Source organism: Pan troglodytes, chromosome 1, assembly GCF_028858775.2.
Source record: "Pan troglodytes isolate AG18354 chromosome 1, NHGRI_mPanTro3-v2.0_pri, whole genome shotgun sequence".
Taxonomy (NCBI): Eukaryota; Metazoa; Chordata; class Mammalia; order Primates; family Hominidae; genus Pan; species Pan troglodytes.
Genome location: NC_072398.2, coordinates 191,437,279 through 191,462,928, shown reverse-complemented (window position 1 = coordinate 191,462,928; position 25,650 = coordinate 191,437,279). Strand labels below are relative to the sequence as shown.

At 52.6% G+C, this 25,650-nt stretch overlaps 2 protein-coding genes across 2 annotated transcripts in view; both read left to right on the top strand.

Moving 5' to 3' along the window:
* The window catches only part of BMP8A (bone morphogenetic protein 8a), a 37,815-nt gene extending 20,719 nt beyond the window's left edge, over nucleotides 1–17,096 (top strand). Inside the window, exons 4-7 of the mRNA XM_024358056.3 lie at nucleotides 8,579–8,773; nucleotides 9,632–9,711; nucleotides 10,229–10,339; nucleotides 12,859–17,096. Coding sequence (XP_024213824.2) covers nucleotides 8,579–8,773; nucleotides 9,632–9,711; nucleotides 10,229–10,339; nucleotides 12,859–13,008 — 536 coding nt within the window. The 3' untranslated portion in view covers nucleotides 13,009–17,096. The remainder of the gene's footprint in view (nucleotides 1–8,578; nucleotides 8,774–9,631; nucleotides 9,712–10,228; nucleotides 10,340–12,858) is intronic.
* Nucleotides 1,730–3,500, top strand: LOC112209812 (succinyl-CoA:3-ketoacid coenzyme A transferase 2, mitochondrial-like). Its single transcript, XM_024358055.3, is given in 2 exon segments — nucleotides 1,730–2,707; nucleotides 2,709–3,500. Coding segments are annotated over 2 exon segments (1,554 nt in total). The 5' UTR covers nucleotides 1,730–1,768; the 3' UTR covers nucleotides 3,324–3,500.
* Nucleotides 17,097–25,650: the final 8,554 nt, after the last annotated feature.

Genomic DNA, 25,650 nt, shown 5'->3' with positions numbered 1-25,650 from the left:
GCTCAGGCTGGAGTGCAGTGGCACAATCACAGCTGACGGTAACCTCCAACTCCTGGGCACGAGCGATCCTCCCACCTTAGCCTCTGTACTATCTTTACAAAGTTTTATGTAACTATCAACTGTTGTAAAATTAAAACTTAATATATGCATAAAATAAAGAACCCCCTGACTTCAGTGGAGAGAGCAGACTGAGATGGACAAGAGTGAAGCCAGAGAGACGTGTGGGGGCCCCACAGTGGTCCAGGTGGGCGCTGTGAGCGACTTGTTGGTAGCAGTGGAGATGGAGAAAGATGAGTCGATTTCAGTGTCAGGACATGCTTATAGCTGGTGAGGAGGTGAGGGAACAGGAGGAAGCCTGAATGATGTGTGGTTGGAGCCAGTGGATTTTTTTCAATAGATTTTTCTTTTGGGGGAAAAGATAGATGAAGGGCAGGTTTGAGGTGGGTGGCCAAGGGTTCTCTTTTGGCTGGAATATTACTGACCCCCCTGGGATGTTACTGAGATCACTGGTCCTCATGGAAATGCCATTACAGGGACCGGTGAGCGTGAAGACCCAGGCGAGGGAGGTGCTGGCATGTAAGTGGATTTAAAGCATGGGATGGGACCAGGTCATCTAGGGAAGGAGGGTAGTGATGGAGAAGAAAGAGGGCCTGGCCCAGAGCCCTGGGACCTCCAACATCCAGAGACCTCACAAGGAGGGGCCACAGAGAGCCCACAGAGACCAGCCAGGGAGGGAGCAGGACACCTGGAGGATGAGGTGACCCAGACGCCAGAGTAAAGTGTTTCCAGAAGCAAGGGTTTGTCATTTGTTTACTGCTGTGGGCACTGAAGGCAAGAACAGAGAAGTGACCAAGGGTTTTGCCATCACAGAGGTTGTTGATGACCCAAATATCCGTGGAGTGTGGGTCTGACTGAGGAGGTGGAGGGAGACAGGCAGTGGAGGCAGGAGACAGCTCTTTCCAGAACCTTTGCTGGGGAAGGGGAGCAGAGACATGGGCTGGGGCTGGAGAGAACCCGGGACAAGGCAGGTCCTTTCCAGGTGAGGAGCCCCCTGCACGCTGCTGTGGTGATGCAGTGATTCTGTGCAGAGGGAAGAAAACTGCAAAATTCCGCACAAGTTGGAGCAGGGAGCTGGAGTGGGGGAGGTGGAGAGGGCGGGGGGACGCAGAGGACAAGACTGGGGGCCTCTTCAGAGCAGGGACCCTTCCTGATGGAGGTGAGGGATAGTGTCCCCACTGTCGCAGTGAGGGGTGAACCTGAGCTCTGGGGGGCTGTAGTGGGGCAGGCACTCTCCGGGTTGTCACAGGATTAAAGGAGGGTGCTTGGCACAGAGTGATGCCCAGTGAAGGTGTTCATGAGCATCGGTGTCACCCAGCGGCGCCTGCTCATTGGACACTTGGTGTCTTTAATGACCTGGGGAAGCTGGGGGGAAGCTTGGGCGGGGTGGTTGGAGTTTGTGTCTGAGGCTCCACTGGGGCAGGAGGGGACCTAGCCTGTGCCCTTCTCGCGGAGCCTGACCTCAGCTCTGTCCTGCGCCCGGGCCTGTGCGCTGGACACGGAGGACTGACTCGGGGGCCCCCAGCCCAGGGCGGAGCCGGCCCCCTCCCTGTTGCGGGTCGCGGGCCTGGCCTAGAGCCTGCGCCTGGCCGGGGAGACCTGCTGGGAGGGAGTGCGTCAGGGCGCGGGCGTCCGCCCTGCTCTGTGACGCGCGGCCCGAGGTGCACGCAGGGCTCACACCACCTGTCCTGGCCTCCGACCCGGGCCGACTATGGCAGCGCTGCGGCTCCTGGCGTCGGTGCTCGGGCGCGGGGTCCCCGCCGGCGGCTCAGGGCTCGCGCTGTCCCAGGGCTGCGCCCGCTGCTTTGCCACCAGTCCCCGGCCCCGTGCCAAGTTCTACGCGGACCCGGTGGAGATGGTGAAGGACATCTCTGACGGGGCGACCGTCATGATCGGGGGCTTCGGGCTCTGCGGGATCCCCGAGAACCTGATCGCCGCGCTGCTCAGGACCCGCGTGAAAGACCTGCAGGTGGTCAGCAGCAACGTGGGCGTGGAGGACTTCGGCCTGGGCCTCCTGCTGGCCACCAGGCAGGTCCGTCGCATCGTCTGTTCCTACGTGGGCGAGAACACCCTGTGCGAGAGCCAGTACCTGGCAGGAGAGCTGGAGCTGGAGCTCACGCCCCAGGGCACCCTGGCCGAGCGCATCCGCGCGGGGGGCGCCGGGGTGCCCGCCTTCTACACCCCCACGGGCTACGGGACCCTGGTCCAGGAAGGGGGCGCCCCCATCCGCTACACCCCGGACGGCCACCTGGCGCTCATGAGCCAGCCCCGAGAGGTGAGGGAGTTCAACGGCGACCACTTCCTTTTGGAGCGCGCCATCCGGGCAGACTTCGCCCTGGTGAAAGGGTGGAAGGCCGACCGGGCAGGAAACGTGGTCTTCAGGAGAAGCGCCCGCAATTTCAACGTGCCCATGTGCAAAGCTGCAGACGTCACGGCGGTGGAGGTGGAAGAGATCGTGGACGTGGGGGCTTTCCCCCCAGAAGACATCCACGTTCCTAACATTTATGTAGATCGCGTGATAAAGGGGCAGAAATACGAGAAACGAATTGAGCGCTTAACGATCCGGAAAGAGGAAGATGGAGACGCTGGAAAGGAAGAGGACGCCAGGACGCGCATCATCAGACGCGCAGCTCTGGAATTTGAGGACGGCAATGTACGCCAATCTGGGCATAGGCATCCCCCTGCTGGCCAGCAACTTCATCAGTCCCAGCATGACTGTCCATCTTCACAGTGAGAACGGGATCCTGGGCCTGGGCCCGTTTCCCACGGAAGATGAGGTGGATGCCGACCTCATCAATGCAGGCAAGCAGACGGTCACGGTGCTTCCCGGGGGCTGCTTCTTCGCCAGCGACGACTCCTTCGCCATGATCCGAGGGGGACACATCCAACTAACCATGCTTGGAGCCATGCAGGTTTCCAAATACGGCGACCTGGCGAACTGGATGATCCCTGGCAAGAAGGTGAAAGGCATGGGCGGTGCCATGGACTTGGTGTCCAGTCAGAAGACCAGAGTGGTGGTCACCATGCAGCACTGCACAAAGGACAACACCCCCAAGATCATGGAGAAATGCACCATGCCGCTGACCGGGAAGCGGTGCGTGGACCGCATCATCACCGAGAAGGCCGTCTTTGACGTGCACAGGAAGAAAGGGCTGACGCTGAGGGAGCTCTGGGAGGGCCTGACGGTGGACGACATCAAAAAGAGCACGGGGTGTGCCTTTGCTGTGTCCCCGAACCTCAGGCCCATGCAGCAGGTGGCACCCTGACGGGACCTGGATCTGGGCGGGGTGGTGCGCTCCTCAGGGCGGGTGCCACCGGGTTCCCCAGGGGAATACATGTCCCCAGCTCTGGGAGGGGTTTGCTACTGGCCTCCTACTTTCCTCCCTAGGTGGACAGTGCTCCTCTAGAGAGCTGCGACTTTAATTAAAAACAACAGGAAAACAGATCAGTTCCTCACTGTGTTTCTCGAGCACTGCAAGGCGCAGGTCTGCAGTGGTGAGGAATGGATGTCCGCTTTGCTCTGTGATGTTTACACAGAGCGTGCACAGCTCAGCGCATTCACAGCAAGATTTCATTCAAGCGCCTCCCTCGTACTTGAACCATGAAATGGAGATAAAAACTGACGAGGGAGAAAATCACTCAACCCAGAGTACACCTGAAGGGACATTTTACTACTGCAGTGAGAAATAGGCGAGCAAAGATGTGAGTTTGTGATTGGAAGACATGCTATCTTCACGAGCTTGTTTTTTCTTTTTCCTTCTCTTTCTTTTTTCTTTTTTTTTTGAGGCAGGGTCTGGCTCTGTCGCTCAGGCTGGAATGCAATGGTGTGATCTCACTGCAACCTCTGCCTCCTGGGCTCAAGCAATCCTAACTCAGCCTCCTGAGTAGCTGGGACTACAGGCGCACATCACAATGCCTGCTTATTTTTTTTTATTTTTAAAATTTATTTATAGAAATGGAGTTTCACCATGTTGCCCAGGCTGGTCTTGAACACTTGAGCTCAAGCGATCCACTTGCCTCAGCCTCCCAAAGTGCTGGGATTACAGACATGAGCCACTGAGTTGGGCCAATTAACCTTAGCTTACTGTAATTTTTTTTTCTTTTTTAGACAGAATCTCGCTCTGTTACCTAGGCTAGAGTACAGTGGTCCAGTCTCAGCTCACTGCAACCCCTGCTTCCTGGGTTCAAGCAATTCTCATGTCTCAGCCTCTCAAGTAGCTGGGATTACAGGCATGTGCCACCATGCCTAGCTAATTTTTGTATATATTTTTTTAACAGTAGAGATAGGGTTTCTCCATATTGGCCAGGCTGGTCTCAAACTCTGGGCCTCAGGTGATCCACCTGCCTTGGCCTCCCAAAGTACATGCTTGAGCCATTGCACCCGGCCTTCTTGAACGTTTTTATCCGTTATCTGGTATTTCTTCTGGGGCCTTTGTTGTTAAATTTTGTTTCCCTGAAGCCTCCCCTCCTCCTCCCACATCTCTCCTCCTGGGACCTATGAGATGTTAAGCTTCTAGATGTCCGTAGAAGGAAAGCAGGACCATCTCCAAGGGAAGGGACCGGGTGATGGGAGAGACTGAGAGGGGAGAGGCTGCCGGTGCTGAAATCCACCAGAAAGCTTCCTCTATCTGTGTGTGGCCAAAGGCTACAGCCTAGGACAGGAGGAGTTCTAGAACCCTAACCAAGGGACTAGATGAGTTTTCTCAGCTTCATTTGAATTGTTCCTGCATCATTCACACCAGACACTTAGGCCCTCCTCTCTGGGATGGAGGCCCAAACTGGCCACTTGTGTGATGGTCCGTTGTAACCCAAGAGGCTGTGAGGCATTTCCTCCTGAATCTATAGTCTCAAAAACTAAAATTAAGATTGTGCGTGTGTGTGTGCATGCACGCGTGCACACGTGCTGTTGACAACCAAGCCTGGCCTGGTGCATGCACTGCATAAGTGTAGCTCTGGGGGTTCCCAGGCCATTGGGGGCATGTGGTCAGAGTAGTAAGTTCTCACTGGTCAAGGACAGACTTTCCAAGGGGCCCATTGGAGCCTCACCCTGCAGGAAAGGCCAGATCCTGGGAAGGAGAGCAGGGCAGGGAGAGTTGGCGCTCATGGAGGGCACAGACTGGGGGTGTGGAAAAGGGGCCAGGGACTATGGCTGGGGTTGGGGGCTTGAAATGAAATGTCATCTAGTGGGCAGTGGGGTGCCTTTTGGGGCTCCTGGAGAGGGGCACCTGATTTGCCCTGGGCGTCAGTTTCCCAGGAGCAGTGTGGAAAAGGCTGAGGTATCTAGAAGCGGACAAGTGACCCTCTGGGCCTCCAACTCCGCCTTTCTGGAAGGGGCCTGCCCACAGCTGGGCAGCCTGAGAGTCCCCCACCTTGACTGCTTGGCCTTCCCTGCAGCCAGCTGGAGCCAGGGAGTCCTGCCTAAGAATGGGTGGGTAAGAAGCAGAGCTGATGGAGAAGGGAGGCTCTGGGCTCTGGAAGGAGAGGGCTGGGGATGGGGGAGCTTCTCCAGGCCTGCCAGATGCAGGGCTCTGAACCGAGACCCACTGTTAGTCCCCTTCACCACCCCCCATCTTGCCCAGCCACATCCAGCTGGGCCCTGCAGTTTGCTGGAAAAGTATATGACAATCCTGGCTCCAACCCACCTTGCTCTGGGATCTTGGACAGTTGCTGCTCTCTCTGGGCCTTAGTTTCTGCTTCTGTAAAATGGGAACCTGGGATTAGCTGCTTCCAAGGTTCCCTAGTCAGGCTCGCCTGGCCTGTGAGACCTACAGAGGGGTTCCCAGCACCCAAGCCAGGCCTGGCTCAGAGGGGCTCTGTGAGGGTCTGTGGTGTAACTGATCTAATGCGACATTCTGTCCTGTGTCTGGGAGACCCCCCATAAGACCCTTGAACACAGCTGCACAGAAGCAAATAGTGAGGAAAGCCTGCAGGACTGATGGCCTCCCAGGCCCCATGGCAGGCAGGGCTCCCCAGGGAGTCAGAGGACAGAGCTGCAAGTGGAGCCAGGAGGGCTGCCCTGGGCCCCAGGCAGTCCCCATGTGTCAGCCAGTCTGCAGAGTGACACTCCAGTGCCCGGGCTGGTGACCATCACCACCCCACTCAGGCTGCTCTGTTCTCTCCCCATTGTGACCTCACTTGTCTTTTCCTCTGTGCCCCAGCTCTGTTCCTTGTATTTCTGCTGCTTCCCCATAACCTTGACTCACCGTGACTCAAGCCCTGCCCAGTGGATTCTCTCTGGGCCTCCTTCCCATGTTAGCATCTGCAGCTCACAGCTTCCCTGTCTCAGCAGCTCTTGTCCATGCTCGTGAGAGGGAGGGAGCCTCTCCTGCCAGTGCATTTGTTTGTGGCAGATGATGTCACAGGTCAAAGGTTGGTCTCTGGATTCACTGGTTGTTCAATCAAGTGGCCAAGGGACACCAGGGCTGAGGCACAGCTGCTTAAGGGCTGACCTTTGAGTGGGACTGAGGGTGGGGCAGGCAGTGTCCTTGACCTGTAGGGTGTACTGGAGAACTACGTAGGAATAAATACATCTGTATGTGTGATGTCTGTCTAAGCGTATGTGCATCTGTTTATACAGATCCACATATATGCATGTGTGTACATACGTGTGTACTTCTGTGCTTGTAAAGTGGAGGTGAAATGTGCTTTTGTGTAAACTGAACAACTGGCACTGTTTAAAGAGACAAGACAATGAGCTGGTAATCATGCTTCTGCAATTCAGTATCAGGAAATTTCACCCATGCATGGAGTGAAGAGGCTCTGTTGCACTCCCACCTTTATCATGAAATCCAGGAAGTAACCTACGTATCTGATGATGAGCCAATATCAAGTAAATTATGGTGTACTGCTCCAAGGGATTTTATACATTTGAAATGTTTATTTTAGAGACTTTTTTTTTTTGAGATGGAGTTTCGCTCTTGTCCCCAAGGCTGGAGTGCAATGGCGCAATCTCGGCTCACTGCAACCTCTGCCTCCTGGGTTCAAGCGATTCTCTTGCCTCAGCCTCCCGAGTAGCTGGAATTACAGGCACACGCCACCACGCCTGGCTAGTTTCTGTACCATGTCGGCCAGGCTGGTCTCAAACTCCTGACCTCAAGTGATCTGCCCTCCTCGGGCTCCCGAAGTGCTAGGATTACAGGCGTGAGCCACGGCGCCCACCCTTTTGAGACTTTTTTAAACAGCAAACATTTTATTTATTTATTTATTTTGAGACAGGATCTTGCTGTCACCCAAGCTGGAGTGCAGTGGTGCAAACATGGCTCACTTCAGCCTCCCAGGCCCAAACAATCCTCCTGCCTCAGCCTCCCAAGTAGCTGAGACCACAGGCATGTGCCACCACACCCAGCTAATTTTTTTATTTTTAGTAGAGATGGGGTCTCACTATGTTTCCCAAGCTAGTCTTGAACTCCAGGGCTGAAGCCATCCTCCAGCCTCACCTTCCCAAAGTGCTGGGATTACAGGTGTGAGCCACCATACCTGGCTACTTGAAAAGCTGGAAAAAAAAACGAGGACTTCTTTGCTGGGCTGACAGCTGTATAAAACTTAAATGGACAGAATAGCCCAGTAAAATGAAAATGTATGGGAGTTGGAGGGGCTTTAAAATGGTATTTTTTCTCAAAACTTTATCATGGTTAACTGCTTTTACAATAGAAGGGTTATTGAAATCCAAACAAGTACAGGATGATACACAGTTTTATTGGTGAGGCTTGGCATCTCCAGGGTTAGTTATTATGTTTTCAGCGGCATCCTCAGTCTGGAAGCGGCTGTGGGGGACAATCCCGTTTATAGGCTTCACTCCTCCTGGGGCTGAGGCCCAAGTCAGATCTCTGTTTCAGCCTTTTCTTTCTTTCTTTTCTGTCCATAAACCCAGCTCGTGCATAAGAACTTGGGCTCTGGGACTTGGTTCCAATGTCTCTGCTCTGCCTGGCATCTCCCTTGTGGGCATCAGGGAGACAATGCCCTGCTCTTGGGCTGTGCCCAGCAGAACAAGCACTCGCTCAACCTGGCAGATGCTGCCATGAGCTGTCTCGGTGATAAATTTGACATTCACACCCCAGAAAGTGCAGGACAGAAGACAGAACACAGGCCTCGGGGTCCTTGGACCAAGGTGGGAGCGCTGGTTCTCGGAGTCACTGGCAGTAGGACTCTGGGTCTCCTGTGAAGTAGGAGCTGCAGGGTTACTGTAAGGACCCAGTGAGGTGATCCATGGGAAAAATCTTCCAACTTGTAAAACACTTCACAAATGCCTGTGACACAGCTGTCACTAATAACACCGCCTGCAGTTCACTGAGGCCCTCAACCCCCACACCTCCTCCAAATCTGTCCCCAGGAGAGACGTGGACTGGCTGGGGCTGGACCAAGGACTCCAGGCTTCAGAGGTGGAAACTGAGGCTCAGCAGGACCCCCTTGGGTCCTCAGCCTCCACGCTCCTGGACCTGCCCAGGCCCCGGCAGAGAGACCGCTGCTGTGTCTGCTGCAGGGCCACTGCCCGTGAGTGACCCCTCTCTCCTTTCTGTCTCAGGGCACAGCGTGGATCCTGGCCTGGCCGGCCTGCTGGGTCAACGGGCCCCGCGCTCCCAACAGCCTTTCGTGGTCACTTTCTTCAGGGCCAGTCCGAGTCCCATCCGTACCCCTCGGGCAGTGAGGCCACTGAGGAGGAGGCAGCCGAAGAAAACCAACGAGCTGCCGCAGGCCAACCGACTCCCAGGGATCTTTGGTGAGGGTCGGGCAGGCTGGGGCCAAGGCCCTGTGGGCTTCTGGCTGAGAAAGGCAGGGTGAGAACCAAGTGGTGGCCCAGAGCCCTCAGGCTCAGGTCGGTTCAAGCTGATGGCCACTCTCCAGCCACCTTTCCTGACACCATCTTTGCCCTGATGCACCCTGGTGACCGGCACTCCAGAGGCCGTCCTGGCTGTCCTGGCTGTCCTGTCCTGTCCTGGCTGTCCCTGCTGCCCAGAAGGCCCCCTCTCTCCCCCTTGCTCCTCCAGGTCTTTCTCAGGAGCCTCCTTCAGAATCAGCTGCCCCTTCCCTGGGAGCCGCAGCCCCTCATGACCTGCGGTTGTGCCTGGGCACCCTGCGGGATCCTCAGTTGCTTATGCGAGTTTTCTCCCCGACTGGGCCAAGCCCTTCAGGATCAGGGACAGGCCTGACCCAACCCCGTGCCCTCCTTCCCAGGGAGTCGGCCCTTGACTGGCCTGGTCGTGAGCCACTTGAACCTCGGGAATGGGTGTGGCAGGAGAGGGTGGGCTGGAGTCACAGGGGTCTCCAGAGAGGAGGAGGCACAGGATGGCCGAGGGTCCTGCTGGGCTGTTTACTGGAGCATAAAGACGCTCATAGGCTGAAGGACAGGGGAGGACTGGGCACAGTGTCACTCTAGCCATTGGGAGCCATGGCAGGCTTCTGAGCTGGGTCATGGTACAAGCAGAGTTCCAGGGATGGGCTTTATGAGACCAAATGGTTTCCTGTCATTCATTTATTTGACAAATGTGCTCATCAGGGCATCCCCCACCCTGGTACCCCATAGTAGCTGCACACAGCAGGAACCCCAGAAAAGACCTTGCCCCTTCTGTCCCTGCAGATGACGTCCACGGCTCCCACGGCCGGCAGGTCTGCCGTCGGCACGAGCTCTACGTCAGCTTCCAGGACCTCGGCTGGCTGGTAATTGCTGACTCTCCTTGTTTCTGAAATGACAATCACCACCTGTAGATCAGAAGTGAATCTATAGGGAGGACATAGAATCATGGGTGACTTCAATTTTCTTATGTATTTTTTTCTTCTGTGTTTTCCAAGTTTTCTAAAGTGAGAATATGGTGAGAAAGGGTTTTGTTGTTGTTGTTGTTGTGTTTTTTGTTTTTTTTAAAACCATGAAAATGAAGACGACTGAATCAACCAACTAAGCTGTCAGCATTGCCGCAGGGTAACTGAGACCTCCCCGCATCGGCTGCGACTGCAGCTCTGGGAGGCGTGGGCAGGGGAGGGCCGGCTGGGGAGGGGACACAAAGTGAAGATGGGGGATGTTGGGCCTGAGCTCCTGCCCAGCCTTTTCTGCCGGGGGTTCCTGGGTGGATTCAAGCCTCTTGGGGGAGACGGCCCTGCAGGGCTGGAGGATGGGTTTGGGCCCTGAGGCTCAGGGAGGAGCACATGGATGGGACTCACCTTCTCCCTTGACCCCCAGGACTGGGTCATCGCCCCCCAAGGCTACTCAGCCTATTACTGTGAGGGGGAGTGCTCCTTCCCGCTGGACTCCTGCATGAACGCCACCAACCACGCCATCCTGCAGTCCCTGGTCAGTACCGTGCCCATCCTGCCCAGCCCCCTGGGGTGGGAGGCCCTGCAGAGAGGGGTCTGGTCCAGCCAGCCGGGAGGGCAGTGAGGCCACCTGCTCCACGTCTCAGGGGCTTTGTCTGCACAGAGTCAGTAACGTCGCTAACTTCCCACAGCTCTGCAGGAACTGGTCCTCATACAGCCACACTACGACACATAGACCCACACCCAAACACAGACACACGTGAACAGTCGCATATGCGTGCCTGTTCTATGCACCAAACAAACTCCTGTGGGACACTTACACACCTGCGTGCGGCGCTCAGAGGCACAGCACATGAAACAGATGTGTACACTGTGTGGGGGCTGTGTGATCTTAACACACGGGCCCCCGAGTACGCTGGCAAGTCTGACCGCCCGTGATATGTGCGCACAGTGTGTGGGGTGTGCGTGTGCACTCACCCACCTGTGCCGCACCGCAGGCAGGAAGCTTCTAGATGGTGTGGCTCTCAACCTTTTGGCTTTTCCCGCAGTTTCTCTCTTGGCTGTCTGTGTTTTCTCTGGATCCCCTGGCTTTTGATGCCTTGGTGTCTGGGGCAACCTTAAAGGACAAAAGCAGGCTTCTGATGGGATCACTGGTGCTGCTCACCACTGAGTGCTCTGTGTGTTTGCGGATTCTGGCACCGAGGCTTCCTTCTAGAACTTTTTACCTAGAATCCCAGTTCCTGGTATTGCACAGCCTTATGTTTTCCTCTTAGGAGGTTCAACGGTGATGCCTTGATCAGGCGCAGTGGCTCACCCTGTAATCGCAGCACACGAGCCCAGAAGTTCAAGACAAGCCTGAGCAACACAGCAAAACCCTGTCTCTAAAATAAAAATTAAAACACACACACACACACACACGTGCGCACACAATGCTTTGGTGTGAGAGGAAAGAAATTACCAAAAGCTGCTCTGAGCCTATGATAATGCTTCCTTTCTGGGTAGTCAAATGGTGTTTGCTGGACACCTGGAGCCATCTCCTTGGAAAGGCCCAGGGGTGATGAGGACGCGTGGGGTGGCCTGGCCCAGCCACCCTTTATGCTGTGTGGTTCTCACAGCTGCATGTGTGGGAGGTACATGGGAAGGTGACTGCACCTGCAGCTCCCGGACTCCATCTCCTCTGCCCTTGCCCCTGCCCCTCAGGGGCTCAACTAAAGTGAGTGCTCACAGCCTGCAGGGCAGCAAACAGGCACTGTGCTCTAGGGGAGGCTGTCGGTGGGCACAGAAGCAAACCAACCGTGGAGTTGACACCTCCTGTGAGGAAGAGCAGAGCAGCCGTGCCGTCAGTGGAGTGAGACTGGGCCCAGCCTCTCCACACAAGGGGGGGCACGTCAGCAGCTGGAGGAGGAATGTTCCAGAAGGAGCAAGTGCAAGGCCCTAAGACAGCAGCAAGCTGGCCCTAAGTTCAGGGCCAGCAGGGAGGAGGGGCTGGGTGCAGTGAAGGGGAGGAGAGTGGAGGGAGGTGATGCTGGGGTGAGCCAGGCCAGCTCCCCTAGGGCCTGGGGTTCCCTGGGAAGGAGGGTGGATTTTATTCCAAGCAACCCTAGAGGCTGTCAGAGTTCTTCAGCAAAGCAGTGTCCTGGTCTGCGTCACCCTCCAGAAGGACCTTTCTGGCTTGGGGAGGCTGATGGTGGGGGGAGTGGAAGGCAGAGGAGCAGGGGATGAGTGAGGGCTGCTGTGGTCACCTGGCAGGTGATGGCAGCTCGACCGGGCAGGTGGTCCGAGGCAGCACGGAGGTGGAGGTTGAGCCAGGGGCTGCTCTTGGGGAAGGGAGGAGGCGAAAGGAGTCATCCAGGAGGCCTCCCAGGCGGGAGCTATGATGTCAGGGCAGGAGGAATTCTATGTTCCACTGAGGCCTCATTAGACCCTCAAGTGCAGAAGTGGGAAGGGGAGCAGGATCCGCAAGTCTGGAGTTCAGAAGAGAGGTCCAAGCTGAGCCAGGGGAGTGGAGAGGTGCGGGCACATGCAGGGCCTTGAAGTGCTGAGGGCGGATGCAGTCCTCTGGGGGAAGGAGCAGCACAGGAGAGGGGCCGAGGCCTGGCCTCCCAGAGCCTGGGGAGGGAGGCCAGGGTGTGGGGAGGCAGAGCCTCTGGGGGGGTCTGAAGGGCCAAAAGAAGACAGTGGTCCTTCCAGGTTCCCCCTTGGGGACCTCACTAAGGGCACAAACCTGGCCATGAGGTTCTCCTTCCCATTATCCCCAGGAGGAAGTCTGAGCCCTTGGCCTGGGACTCGAGGCCCCCTCATTAGTGCCCTGCCCACCTGCCCCACACCCTGGGGCTGCCATGTATCCCTCCCTGGGCACTGTGGGCCACCACAGCTCCCGCTCCCAGAGCTCTCAGGGCTGCTCTTATTCCTGTTAATAATTCTTATTATTGTGCTGCTCCCATGTGGCTTGGAGATGGCCAGGGCAGGGAGCAGGTGGAGCTGGGGCGGGGCTGGGTGGGTCCTCAGAGGAGGCCACTGGCCTCATGCCCCTGCCTGTGCTCCCTTCCTGGCCAGGTGCACCTGATGAAGCCAGACGCAGTCCCCAAGGCGTGCTGTGCACCCACCAAGCTGAGCGCCACCTCTGTGCTCTACTATGACAGCAGCAACAACGTCATCCTGCGCAAGCACCGCAACATGGTGGTCAAGGCCTGCGGCTGCCACTGAGTCCACCCGCCCGGCCCTACTGCAGCCACCCTTCTCATCTGGATCGGGCCCTGCAGAGGCAGAAAACCCTTAAATGCTGTCACAGCTCAAGCAGGAGTGTCAGGGGCCCTCACTCTCTGTGCCTGCTTCCTGTCAGGCTTCTGGTCCTTTCTCGGTACCTCTGTGCCCCTCCCCTGGGGTTTGTGGCTGTCACTCTGCCCGACACTTTGGTGGCCTAAGGCACACAGCAGCCTCAGAGCCTGTGCTGACTGCACTGTCTGGAGTCAGCACAGAAGTCCTATCTTAGGACCTGTCAGACTGTGGCTGGCCCCGGATGGTCTGAGGTTGGCTGACCCGAGCTTTTCTCCATTCACCAGAGGGTTTAGGTGTGAGGAGGAGGGCTCTGCCTCTTCCCAGGTACAACACTGGCCATTTCTGGGCAAAATTGGACACGCTCATGTTCTCAGCACAGTGTGTTCTGGGATTCTTCTCATTTGGTCCAGGGTGCAGTTAGCATATTAGAAAAAGAATAAGCTGGACATCCCCACGAAGCCACTGGGGATTTTTTTTTTTTTTTTTTTTTTTTTTTCCAGACGGAGTCTCACTCTGTCACCCAGGCTGGAGTGCAGTGGTGCAATCCTGGCTCACTGCAACCTCTGCCTCCCAGGTTCAAGCAATTCTCGTGCCTCAGCCTCCTGAGTAGCTGGGATTACAGGGGCCCACCACCATGCCCAGCTCATTCTTGTATTTTTAGTAGAGACGGGGTTTCACCATATCCGCCAGGCTGGTCTTGAACTCCTGACCTCAGGTGATCCACCCGCCTGGCCTCCCAAAGTGTTGGGATGACAGGCATGAGCCACCGTGCCTGGCCACTGGGGATATTTTATGTCATGTGTATTCCCTTGCCCTGGGCCTGCCCCTTCTCCTGCCTGGGAAAGAGGTATGACTCCCACAGGAGCAAAGAATCCTGGGGGCTTCCAGTTCCCTCCACCATCTCTACCATGCTGACCCATTTGGGGCTCAGCACTGAGACAGAGGCAAGACCAGCAGCTCCAACATGTAGTGTAGGCTGGCACAGAGCAAATGCCCCCGCAGCCTACTCCCCTTGCCCATGGCTCATGTCAGTAATCAACCTACGTACCTTTCCCACGGAACCAGGACAGGGCCTCCAGGCCTCAGCACAGAACTGCAGACAGCCACCACCAGGCATTGTCAATAAGACCTCAGTTCCCCCTCCTGCCCCACTGCGGAGCAATCCATTCCATCCAAAGCAGGGTGACTGGCAGTCTCCGGCCAGGCATGGGGCAAGGGTGGGGACTGCCAGTGTTTGCTTGTGTCTAGGAGTTATGAACAAGCTGGCCACCAAAATTGGCGTCACCCTGGGTGCCCACCAGCGCTGTCCTGTGTCTTGGGTCTGTGAGTCAAAGAAAAGGTCCCTGTCCCAGGGAGTGACAGGCAGTAATTAGGCTGAGTTGGGTGGGGAGGTTTGTCTCGGCCTCCACTGTTCCCGGAAACCGCTGTTCTCCTTGGAGCAGCCACTGGGAGTTGGAGTGTTTATTTGATTTCTGACTTGCTAAGCCTGTAATTTACCTGCTGGAACAGACAGAGTCCAGCTGCCCAAACCGTGTCATTAAAAGCAGATCCTGGGCCCGCCCCATCCACAGGCACAGCCTGGCAGAGTGGTTCCACCTCCCCATGGGCCCAAGGATGCGCCTCTCTGGAGTTCACGTGCTGCACCCCCAGGGAGGGGCCTGGGGAGAGCTGGTCCAGCAGCAGGGGTGGAGGCTGGGGCCACGCTGCGGGACAGCAGCCCCTCCACCTGGACCAGGGAGGGCCTCCATGTGCAAGCGCAGAGGAAGAGACCCTCTCATGTACATAAAGGGTGGGCCCAGGCTGTCTGGAAGATGGTGAGTTCCCCACTAGTCTAAGGCTTCAAGCTCAGCTAGCAGAGATTGGAAGAGGCAATGGCCTGAGTGTTAGGAGACAGGTATTCTGGTTCCAACTCAGCCACTGACTTGGTGTCAGGACAAGTCCCCTTTCTTATTCACGCTTCAGTTTCTCATCTGCAACATGAGGACGTAGGACTCTTTAATTCCAAAGGCTCTTCCAACCCAGAGAACCCATCTGCCCCCATGACCTTCTCTCAGAGCTTGAGACATGGCCTGAGCCCCCTGCTGCCATAGGACTTGGGGCCTATCTGCCATTGCAGGACCTGATTTAACAGCTCTCTTCTTCCAATACTGGGCAGTAGAGTTTTGGAAACTGACAAATGTGTGGTCTCTTCAGTGCCCAGTGTGTAACCTGGCATGGTTTGGGTGTGCTAGGAGTTTGTGAAATGAATGTTTTCAAGACGCAAACGCTGCTATGCCCATCAGGTGTGCACAGCAGGCCTGAGGATCATGATGAGACTCCCTTTTTACGCAGCAAAGCACAAAGTGTGACAGTCGTGGCCTTCCTGGTGGCCAGACTTCTAGCAACTTTAGCCACCCACCAAATGACATCACATACAGAAGGCCTCAGAAAGGGAGGAGGTCGTAAGGACACACAGCTGATGAAGGGTCAGTGCTCAGCTATCAAGGTCATCTTCTGGCCTGGTTGCCTCCCACAGCCCAGGATGCATTCAAGGCTGCACATCAGGAGCATAAATAAGGGTGGTCAGCTCAGGCCCACTGGCTGCAACAAGTAGCCACTGACAGGGAGTCTGGGGCCATTTGGTGCAGAACAACCCCCAACCCAGTGGCCATCTTCACAACTGCAGCACAGTGCTGGCCCTAATGCCAGGTGAGCATGCAAAGTCCTGTTTCTTTGTCTTTACATAGGGACCGGGCGATGTGCTTTAGAGAAATCCCCTATTATTTCACAGGAAAGGAGGCTGTGAAAAGGAGAGGGCAGGTTTTGGAGCCAAGTCGACCTGGCATCAGGTCCTGGCTGCCTTTTTTTTTTTTTTTTTTTTTTTTTAAGACATACATGGTCTTGCTTTGTCGCCCAGGCTGGAGTGCAGTGGCAGTGTCATGGCTCACTGCAGCCTCAACCTGCTGGGCTCAAGCAATCCTCCCACCTCAGCCCGAGTTGCTGGGATGACAGGCACACGCCACCATACCCAGCTAATTTTTATATTTTTTATAGAAACCAGGTCTCACTATGTTGCCCAGGCCGGTCTTAAACTTTGCCCAGGCCAGTCTTGAACTCCTGAGCTCAAGCAATCCTCCTGCCTCAGCCTCCCAAAGTGCTAGGATTACAGGCGTGAGCCACTTACCCGGCCTCTGCCTCTTGTTAATTTGACCACATCACGTACCTGCTGTGCCCGTTCCTTCCTCCGTAGAAGAGCGTGCTGGTCCTGCCCTTTTGAGGCCTCCATGAGGGCCAAATGTGCCATGGGACACTTAGTGCCATGCCTGGCAGACCTGTGGAATAAACAGCAATTCTGAGCAGGCTCATTTTAAAGGGACTTGCAAATTTGGGCGTTCCTTGTGTGCCTTCCTCATAAAACCCACTCCTCCCAGAATATGCTTAGAGGTGCTGCTGTATTTACCTGAGAGCTGTGCTTTTCATCAAAAACCTAAACGTGATCCTCTCTTGGATGAGGTGCGGCCCTGCACCCTCGCCTGCTCGTGGAAGGAGTCTGGGCCAGCAGTGACCCACGCGCTAGGGTCTCTGCTGAGGAAGTGGCAGGTGTGCGGCCCTGCCCTGGCCCCGTAGTGAGTGTGGGGCCCACCTGTGCCCTCATGGGCAGCTGAAGGGGGAGCTTTCTACCCCAGGTTCCTTTCCTTACTGAAAAGTCTTGAGCAAACAGTTGCCACTCTCCACCCCCTGCTTTTTAAAAAAATTTTTTTCTCACGTAAGAAAATGTTATCTGTGTGCTGGGGAAAATTTTGAAAATAACAAAAACCAGAATACAAACACCCATAATCAATCACAGAGATAACCACTGTTCATAATTCCTTCCAGTCTTTTTACTTGGCACATATACATTTGTCTTTCTTTATATATGACATATGGATATTTTACAAAGTTAGGATCCTACTCTATGCACTGCTTGGTGATCGGATCTATTCAATGTATGAAATATTTTGAAAGTTTCTGTGATTAAATGTTCTTTGAAAACATAACTTTTAGCAGCCTTCCATCCCTTCAGTTCTGCTTTAGCTTCTCCCTTGTATGTCTGGTCTTGCGTTCCCTTCCTCAGAGGCCGGGATGGGGCTCCCGTGACCAGGGTGGCAGGCAGCCTAGTGCTGAGATCGCATGGCCACGAGGCTGGCCATGGGTCTGGAATCCCTGGGCCAAGAACCTCCTCTCCTTCTCTGTGCAGCAATTGGCACAAGCAGGGGCAGGTGCCTCACCTCTGAGGCTTAGGTGACCTCAGAGTACAAGGGTCACAGATGGACCCACTGGGATAACTTCCGGGGAAACCCTGATGGTTCCTCTCCCACTGGCCTCTGGCTGGTCCCTTGGTCCCTCCTTCCCAGGGTAATCAGGCAAGCACAGCAATAAGGTCCTCCCTTGTTTCACAGGGTTGTGGGACCAGTTCTCCCTCCCGGGGCCTCGGGCCAGCCTGCCTGTCACCCCCAGAACCCACAGTGTTGAGCAATTCACACACATCCTCTTCTCTCCTGGGCTTCATGGCAGCCCTGAGTAGCTGCCTTATCCTGGCCTCAATGCTGCCTGTCCTGACGGCCATGACTGACCACCAGTAATGACACCGACATTGAGGAGTGAGAGTGCCTGCTGGGAAAGCTGCAGGCCCAAGCTGATCAAGAGGGGAGAAGCCCCACCCAGGGTGCCAGAGGTGGAGCTGGCTTGGGGTCACTGGGGCCAGGGCAATAGGCTTCTCCTTTCCCCACCACCCTCACCCTGGTGGATACTCAACATCAAGACTTGATTCAGCCAGCATTCTGGGAGGCCAAGGCAGGTGGATCACCTGAGGTCAGGAGTTTAAGACCAGCCTGGCCAACATGGCAAAACCCCCATCTCTACTGAAAATACAAAAATTAGCTGGGCATGGTGCCGGGTGCCTATAATCCCAGCTACTTGGGAGGCTGAGGCAGAATTGCTTGAACCTGGGAGGCAGAGGTTGTAGTGAGCTGAGATCATGCCATTGCACTCCAGCCTGAGTGACAAAAGCAAAACTCCGTCTCAAAAAAAAAAAAAGGCTTGATTCAGACAGAGCTCCTAGGACATGTCATGGGAGCCAGTGGGCAGCCCTGGGGGAGGTTTCTGGAGACTGATAGGGCTCAGTTTCAACACCTGAAAGAGGCCATGAGGTGGCCTGGCTGGCCCAAAACCGGTGCAGGGTGAGAGGCCATCCTAGCACAGGCTGCGCACCATGACACCACACTGCAGTTTCCAGGTAGGCCTGGGGTTGGGGAGGAGGAAGTAGGAGCCACCCCTGGCTTGTTTCTCCCCAGCACCAAGCACATCCGCTGACTAAAGAAGCGCCCTGTGTGCTCCTCGGTAATACAGTTCTGTTGGTTCAGGAAGTGCATAATGAGTGCCAGGTCAGTGAGACTGATTACAAATGTCCATCAGGCACAAGACCAGCTGGTGTGAGAGCAGGAATGGTAACTGACCAGAAAGAAAAGACACAGGCACTTTTACATGGCTTTGACTTCTACTGCCCCACAATGGGCTGCCGAGGGCATCTCCTAAGGGACTTGGCCTAAGAGACAAGAGCAGCAGCCGAGATGCTATGGCCTGTCCCAGCAGCAACCTCTGAAAACACCTGGGACCTGGCTGGCAGGCAGCAGTATCAGAACTAGAATTTATTTTAGCAAACCAAAGAGAACAAAACATCCAGGAGCCACATTGGTGGGCCCACAGCAGACCCAGCAGCAAATGCCGAGAAAAGTGGTGGTTGGAGAAGGAGCACCTGTGCTGGTTCGTGGGCCCACAGCTGCACTTGGGAACAGTCCAGGCTGTGCCTACAGAGGTGCTCCAAGCTGACCCTAAGGCAGGCCTCATGCCACAAATCCTGCTTGCTTCAAATAGGGCACCCTCAGTGCTGCCTCCTCTGAGGCTGGCAGCTCCTTCCTGGATGTGCAGGGGCAAGAGCAGAGTGGAGAGCAGAGAGAGTGCCGCCTCACACATACTCCCCACAGTTGCCAATGATCACCTTCTGCCTTGGCTTCCCATCCTTGCCTTTGCAGACAGAACAGAAGAGGGGACACTCAGGGGAGTGAAGGAGCAGAATAAAGACAGACTTTAGGGACATCCACCCCTACCTGCCCCCTGGGGACACTGGCCCTAACAGTGGTGGAGCTCACAATCTAGTGAAATAGAGCCACCCAAAAAAGATGTGGATTCATCTCAGGAATGCAAAGTTGGTTTAACATCTAAAAATCAATCAATGTAATAGACAATTATCAATAGTATAAAGAACAAAAACTACATAATCATCTCAGATACAGAAAAAGCAGTAGACAAAATCCAACACCTTTTCATAATGAAAACTCAATAAACTAGGAGTGGAAGGGGGAACTTTCTCAATCTGATAAAAGGTATCAACAGAAAACTACATGTGAAAGACAAGATGCTTTCCCCCTAAGTTCAGGAACAAGACGAGGATATCTGCCCTTGACATTTCTATTCAACATTGTACTGAAGGTTCTAGCCAGGGTAATTAGGTGAAAAAAATGAAATGAAAGGCATCCAATCGGCAAGGAAAATGTAAAGCTATTTCTATTTGCAGATGACACACTCTTGCATATAGAAAATCCTAAAAAATCCACAAAAAAAACTATTAGAACTAATAAACAGGCCGGGCATGGTGGCTCATGCCTGTAACCCCAGCACTTTGGGAGGCCAAGGTGGGCGGATCACAAGGTCAGGAAATTGAGACCATCCTGGCTAACACGGTGAAACCCCATCTCTACTAAAAATACAAAAAATTAGCTGGGCGTGGTGGCGGGCACCTGTAGTCCCAGCTACTCAGGAGGCTGAGGCAGGAGAATGGCGTGGACCCGGGAGGTGGAGCTTGCAGTGAGCTGAGATGCTGCCACTGCACTCCAGCCTGGGCGACATAGCAAGACTCTGTCTCAAAAATAAGAAAAGAAATATAATTGCTATATATATATATGTGTGTATTTTTTTAGAAGAGTCTTGCTCTGTTGTCCAGGCTGAAGTGCAATGGTGCAGTCACAGCTGTCTACAAAAATATTTTTTTTTTTTTTTTATGATTCTCATAAGGTTTATTTGCAACCCGATCTTTTGTGTTTTCTCCATTTCTTTTTTTTATTTATTTATTTCTTTTTTTTTTTTAATTAAACCTGCACAATGTGCACATGTACCCTAAAACAAAAATATTTTTTAAAATTAGCCAGGTGTGGTGGTGTGTGCCTATAGTTCCAGCTAGTTGTAAAGCTGAAACATAAGGACCACTTGGGTACAGGAGTTCCAAGACTGTGGTGAGCTGTGATTGCACCACTGCACTCCAGCCTGGGCAATACAGTGAGACCCTGTCTAAAAAAAAAAAAAAAAGAATGAGAGAAACTATTTGCAAATTATACATCTGATAAGAGACCTGTATCTAAAATATTTAAAGAATTCTGACTCGCTAGGCATGGTGGCTTACATCTATAATCCCAGCATTTTGGGAGGACAAGGTGGCAGGATTGCTTGAGCCCTGGAGTTCGAGACCAGCCTAGATAACATAGCAAGACCCCATCCCAATTAAAAAAAAAAAAAACGAAAACCAAAGAACATTACTGAAAAACACTGAAGAAGACCTAAACAAATGAAAAGATACCCTGTGTTCATGGATCAGAAGACTTAATATTGTTAAGATGATGATACTCCTAAATTCTTCACATTCAGTGCAATCTGTATTAAAATCCTAGCTGGCTTTTTTCATACGAGTTGATAAGCTTATCCCAAAATTCTTAAGAAATGTAAGAAACTCAGGATAACCAAAACAATCTTGAAAGGAAAAACAAAGTTGGAGGACTCGCATTTCCAGAATTAAAAATTTACTACAAAGCTATGGAATTTAAGGCACAGTAGTAATGGCCTAATGACAGACATACAGATCAACAAAATATAATTTAGAATCCAGAAGAAACCCTTACATTTATGGTCAACTATATTCACCAAGGATACCAAGACAATTAAACAGGAAAAAAACTAGCCTTTTCAACAAATGGTGCTAGGACGACTGAAAATCCATATGTAAAAGAGTAACGCTGGACCACTTTCCTCACACTATACACAAAAATTAACTTCAAATGGAGTAAAGACTTCAGTGTAAGAGAGAAAACCATAAAATACTTAATAGAAAGTGTAGGAGTAAATCTTCATAATCACTACACCAAAAGTACAAGTGACAAAAAAAGATAAATTAGACTTTATCAAAATTAAAATATTTTGTGCTTCAAACGACGCCATCAAAAAAGTGAAAAGACAACCCATAGAATGAAAGAAAAGGCCGGGCGCAGTGCCTCACGCCTGTAATCCCAGTACTTTGGGAGGCTGAGGCGGGTGGATCACTTGAGGCTAGGAGTTTGGGACCAGCCTGGGGAACGAAGTGAGAGCCCCATCTCTATAAAAAATAAGAAAAAATTAGCCAGGCATTGTGGTGCATGCCTGTAGTTCCAGCTACTTAGGAGTCTGAGACAGAGGGATCACTTGAGCCCAGGAATTTGAGGCCACAGCAAGCTGTGACTGTGCCACTGCACTCCAGTCTGGTCAACAGAGCAAGACCCCGTCACTATAAAAATAAAAAAAGAAGGAATCTTGACTATATTTGGTCAGGTATGGTGACTCATGCCTATAATCCCAGCACTTTGAGAAGTGAAGGCAGGCGGATCACTTGAGGCAAGCCTGGGCAACACAGGGAGACACTGTCTCTACAAAAAATAAAATTAGCTGGGCTTGGTGGCATGCACCTGTAGTCCCAGCTACTTGAAAGGCTGAGACAGGAGGATCACTTGGGCCCAGAGGGTCAAGGCTGCAGTGAGCTGTGATCACATCACTGCACTCCAGGCTGGGTGACAGAGTGAGAACCTGTCTCAAAAAACAAAAAACAAAAGAATTCTTACTCAACAACAGAAAGACAAATAATCCAATTAAAAATTGGTAAAGGGTCTGAAGAGACATTTTTCCAAAGAAGACATAGAGAAGGCCAATAAACACATGAAAAGATGCTCAACATCATTAACTAGCAGGGAAATGCCAATCAAAACCACAATGAGATACCACTTCACATCACTAGGATAGGTCTAATAAAAAAAGAAGGATAATCACAAGTGTTGGTGAGGGTATAGAGGCATCAGAAACATCATACACTGCCGTTAAGAATGCAAAATGGTGTGGTGGCTCATGCCTGTAATCCCAGCACGTTGGGAGGCCAAGGCGGGCAGATCACAAGGTCAGGAGATCAAGACCATCCTGGCTAACACGGTGAAACCATGTCTCTACTAAAAATACAAAAAAATTAGCCAGGCGTGGTGGTGGGCGCCTGTAGTCCCAGCTACTCGGGAGGCTGAGGCAGGAGAATGGCGTGAACCCGGGAGGCGGAGCTTGCAGTGGGCTGAGATTGCGCCACTGCACTCCAGCCTGGGCAACAGAGTGAGACTGCATCTCAAAAAAAAAAAAAAAAAAAAAGAATGCAAAATGGTACAGCCACTTCAAACAGTCTGGTCGTTTCTCAAAACATTAAAAATAGTTATCAGCCAGACACGGTGGCTCATGCCTGTAATCTCAGCACTTTGTGCAGATCACTTGAGGCCAGGAATTCGAGACCAGCTGGCCATCATGGCAAAGCTCCGTCTCTACTAAAAATACAAAAATTAGCCGAGTATGGAGGTGCATGCCTGTAATCCTAGCTAGGGGAGGCTGAGGCAGGAGAATCTCTTGAACCGGGGAGGTGGAGGTCGCAGTGAGCCGAGATTGTGCCACTGCGCTCTAGAGTGAAATTCTGTCTCAAAAAAAAAAAAAAAAAGTTATATAACCCGGCATTTCCAATTCTATGGCTATATCTAAGAGAAATGAAAACATATGTCTACACAAAAATTTGTATGTGAATGTTCACAGTGGCATTATTTGTAATAGCCAAAAAGTAGAAACAATCTATCAACTTATGAATGGATAAACAAATGTGGGGTGCAGACAGTGGGTATTAATTGGCAATAAAAAGGAATGATGGGGCCGGACGCGGTGGCTCACGCCTGTAATCCCAACATTTTGGGAGGCCAAGGTGGGCAGATCACGAGGTCAGGAGATCAAGACCATCCTGGCTAACACGGTGAAACCCCATCTCTACTAAAAATACAAAAAATTAGCCAGGCGTGGTGGCGGGTGCCTGTAGTCCCAGCTGGGAGGCTGAGGCAGGAGAATGGTGTGAACCCAGGAGGCGGAGCTTGCAGTGAGCCGAGACTGCACCACTGCAATCCAGCCTGGGTGACAAAGTGAGAGTCCATCTCAAAAAAAAAAAAAAAAAAAAAAAAACCAAAAACCAAAACAAAAAGAAAAAAAAGGAATGATGTACTGATACATGCTACAACATGGATGAACCTTGAAAACATTATGCTAAGTGAAAGAAGACACTCACAAAAGCCTACATATTGTATGATTCCACTTATATTAAATGCCTAGAATGGGAAAATCCATAAAGACAGAAAGTAAATTCGGGTTTCCCAGGGCAGGGGACCAACAGGATAGGTAGCAACTGCTAAAGGGTATGAAGTTTCCTTTTGGGGGATAAAATGTTCTAAAATTATTTGTGGTGATGGTTGCACAACTCTGTGAATACATTAAAAACCATTAAAATGTGTACTTTAAGTGGGCAAACTGGATGGTATGTAAATAATATCCTACCAAAGCTGTTAAAAAAAAAAAGATAATTACACTACAAAATGGCAAAGCCCAGTGACAGAGACATTTGTGAATAGAATGGGAGCACTAGAGTCACCTAAGTGTTTGTGAAAAAGAGAAACAGATACTCACACAAACACTCATCATGAAGGCTTTCTGAAGGAGGTGATGTCTGAGTTCAGTCTAAAAGGCCTGGGGCCAGGCACCGTGGCTCACGCCTGTAATCCCAGCACTTTGGCAGGCCAAGGCAGGAGGATCGCTTGAGTCCAGGAATACAAGACCAGCCTGGGCAACAGAGAAAAATCCCATCTCTACAAAAAATTTAAAACTAGCCAGGTGTGGTGGCATGTATCTGTAAGTCCCAGCTACTTGGGAGGCTGAGGCAGGAGGATCGCTTGAGCCCAGGAGGTTGAGGCTGCAAGTGAGCCAAGATCATGTCACAGCACTCCAGCTTGGGAGACAGAGCAAGACTCTGCCTCAACAACAACAAAACAAACAAATAAAAAGCCTGGGTTTGCCAGGGGACTAGGGGGCGTAGGATAAGGAGCTACATCTCGTTGTGGCAATAGGAAACCCCCCTCTTCATGGCTGGGCCTCTAGACTGGGTACGCCCTTCATATGAGGACCATGTCCTATTCTACTCTTTTTGTTTTTTGAGACATGATCTCACTCTGTCATCCAGGCTGGAGTGCTGTGGCCCAATCATAGCTCACTGCAGCCTCAACCTCCCAGGCTCAAGCGATTCTCCCACCTCAGCCTCTCGAGTAGCTGTGACCAGGCACACACCACCATGCCCAGCTAATTTTGTAATTTTTGTAGAGACAGGGTTTTGCCATGTTGCCCAGGCTGGTGTCAAACTCCAGGGCTCAAGCAATCTGCCTGCCTAGGCCTAAAGTGCTGGGATTACAGGCACGAGCCACCGCACCTGGCCCCATTCCACTCGATTCCCAGAGTCAATCAGGGAGCCTGGCACATAAAAAAGCAGCCTGTCAAGAGCTTTTTTTTTGAGACAGAGTATTGCTCTGTCGCCCAGGCTGGAGTGCAGTGGCGTGATCTTGGCTCACTGTAACCTCTGCCTCCTGGGTTCAAGTAATTCTCCTGCCTCAGCCTCCCAAGTAGCTGAGACTACAGGCACCCGCCACCACGCCTGGCTAATTTTTTTGTATTTTTAGTAGGGACGGGGTTTCACCATGTTGGCCAGGCTGGTTTCTAACTCCTGACCTCAGGTGATCTGCCGGCCTCGGCCTCCCAAATTGCTGGGATAATAGGCATGAGCCACCACGCACAACCAATAGCTTTTTAAAATAAATATTCAAATATTTATTGCATGCTTGCTGTGTGCCAGACACCGTTCCAGAATACAATGGTGAACAAGAAAGCCTAAGTCCTGCCCTCACGAGGCTGACACGGGAGAAAGGGAGACAGAAAATAAATAAGTAAAATAATAAATGCATAACACAATTTCAGGTAATAAGCGTAAGAAGAAAACTGAAGCTGATTAAAAAGAAGAGTGAGGTGGCAGGAAAGCCTGTTTTAGGGAGAGGTCAGGGTAGGCCTCTCAGCCAAGGGGACACATGGGTGGCATCTGAAGGAAGTGGGTGTGAACCATCTGGACAGTGGAGGAAGAACACTCCATGAGAGAAAAGGGCATGTGCAAAGGCCCTGAGGCAGGAGTGAGCTCAGCATGTCTGAGGAACAGCGAGACTGCCTATGGATGCAGAGGGCGAGGGGCAGTACATCCTAGGGGCACAGAGAGGTGCCAGGACCCAAGGTGGGTTAACCCTGTAGGACAGGGTCCCCACGCACAGCGCAGGATGGGTCAGCAGGAGGATGATGTGATCAGATTTATGATTAAAAACA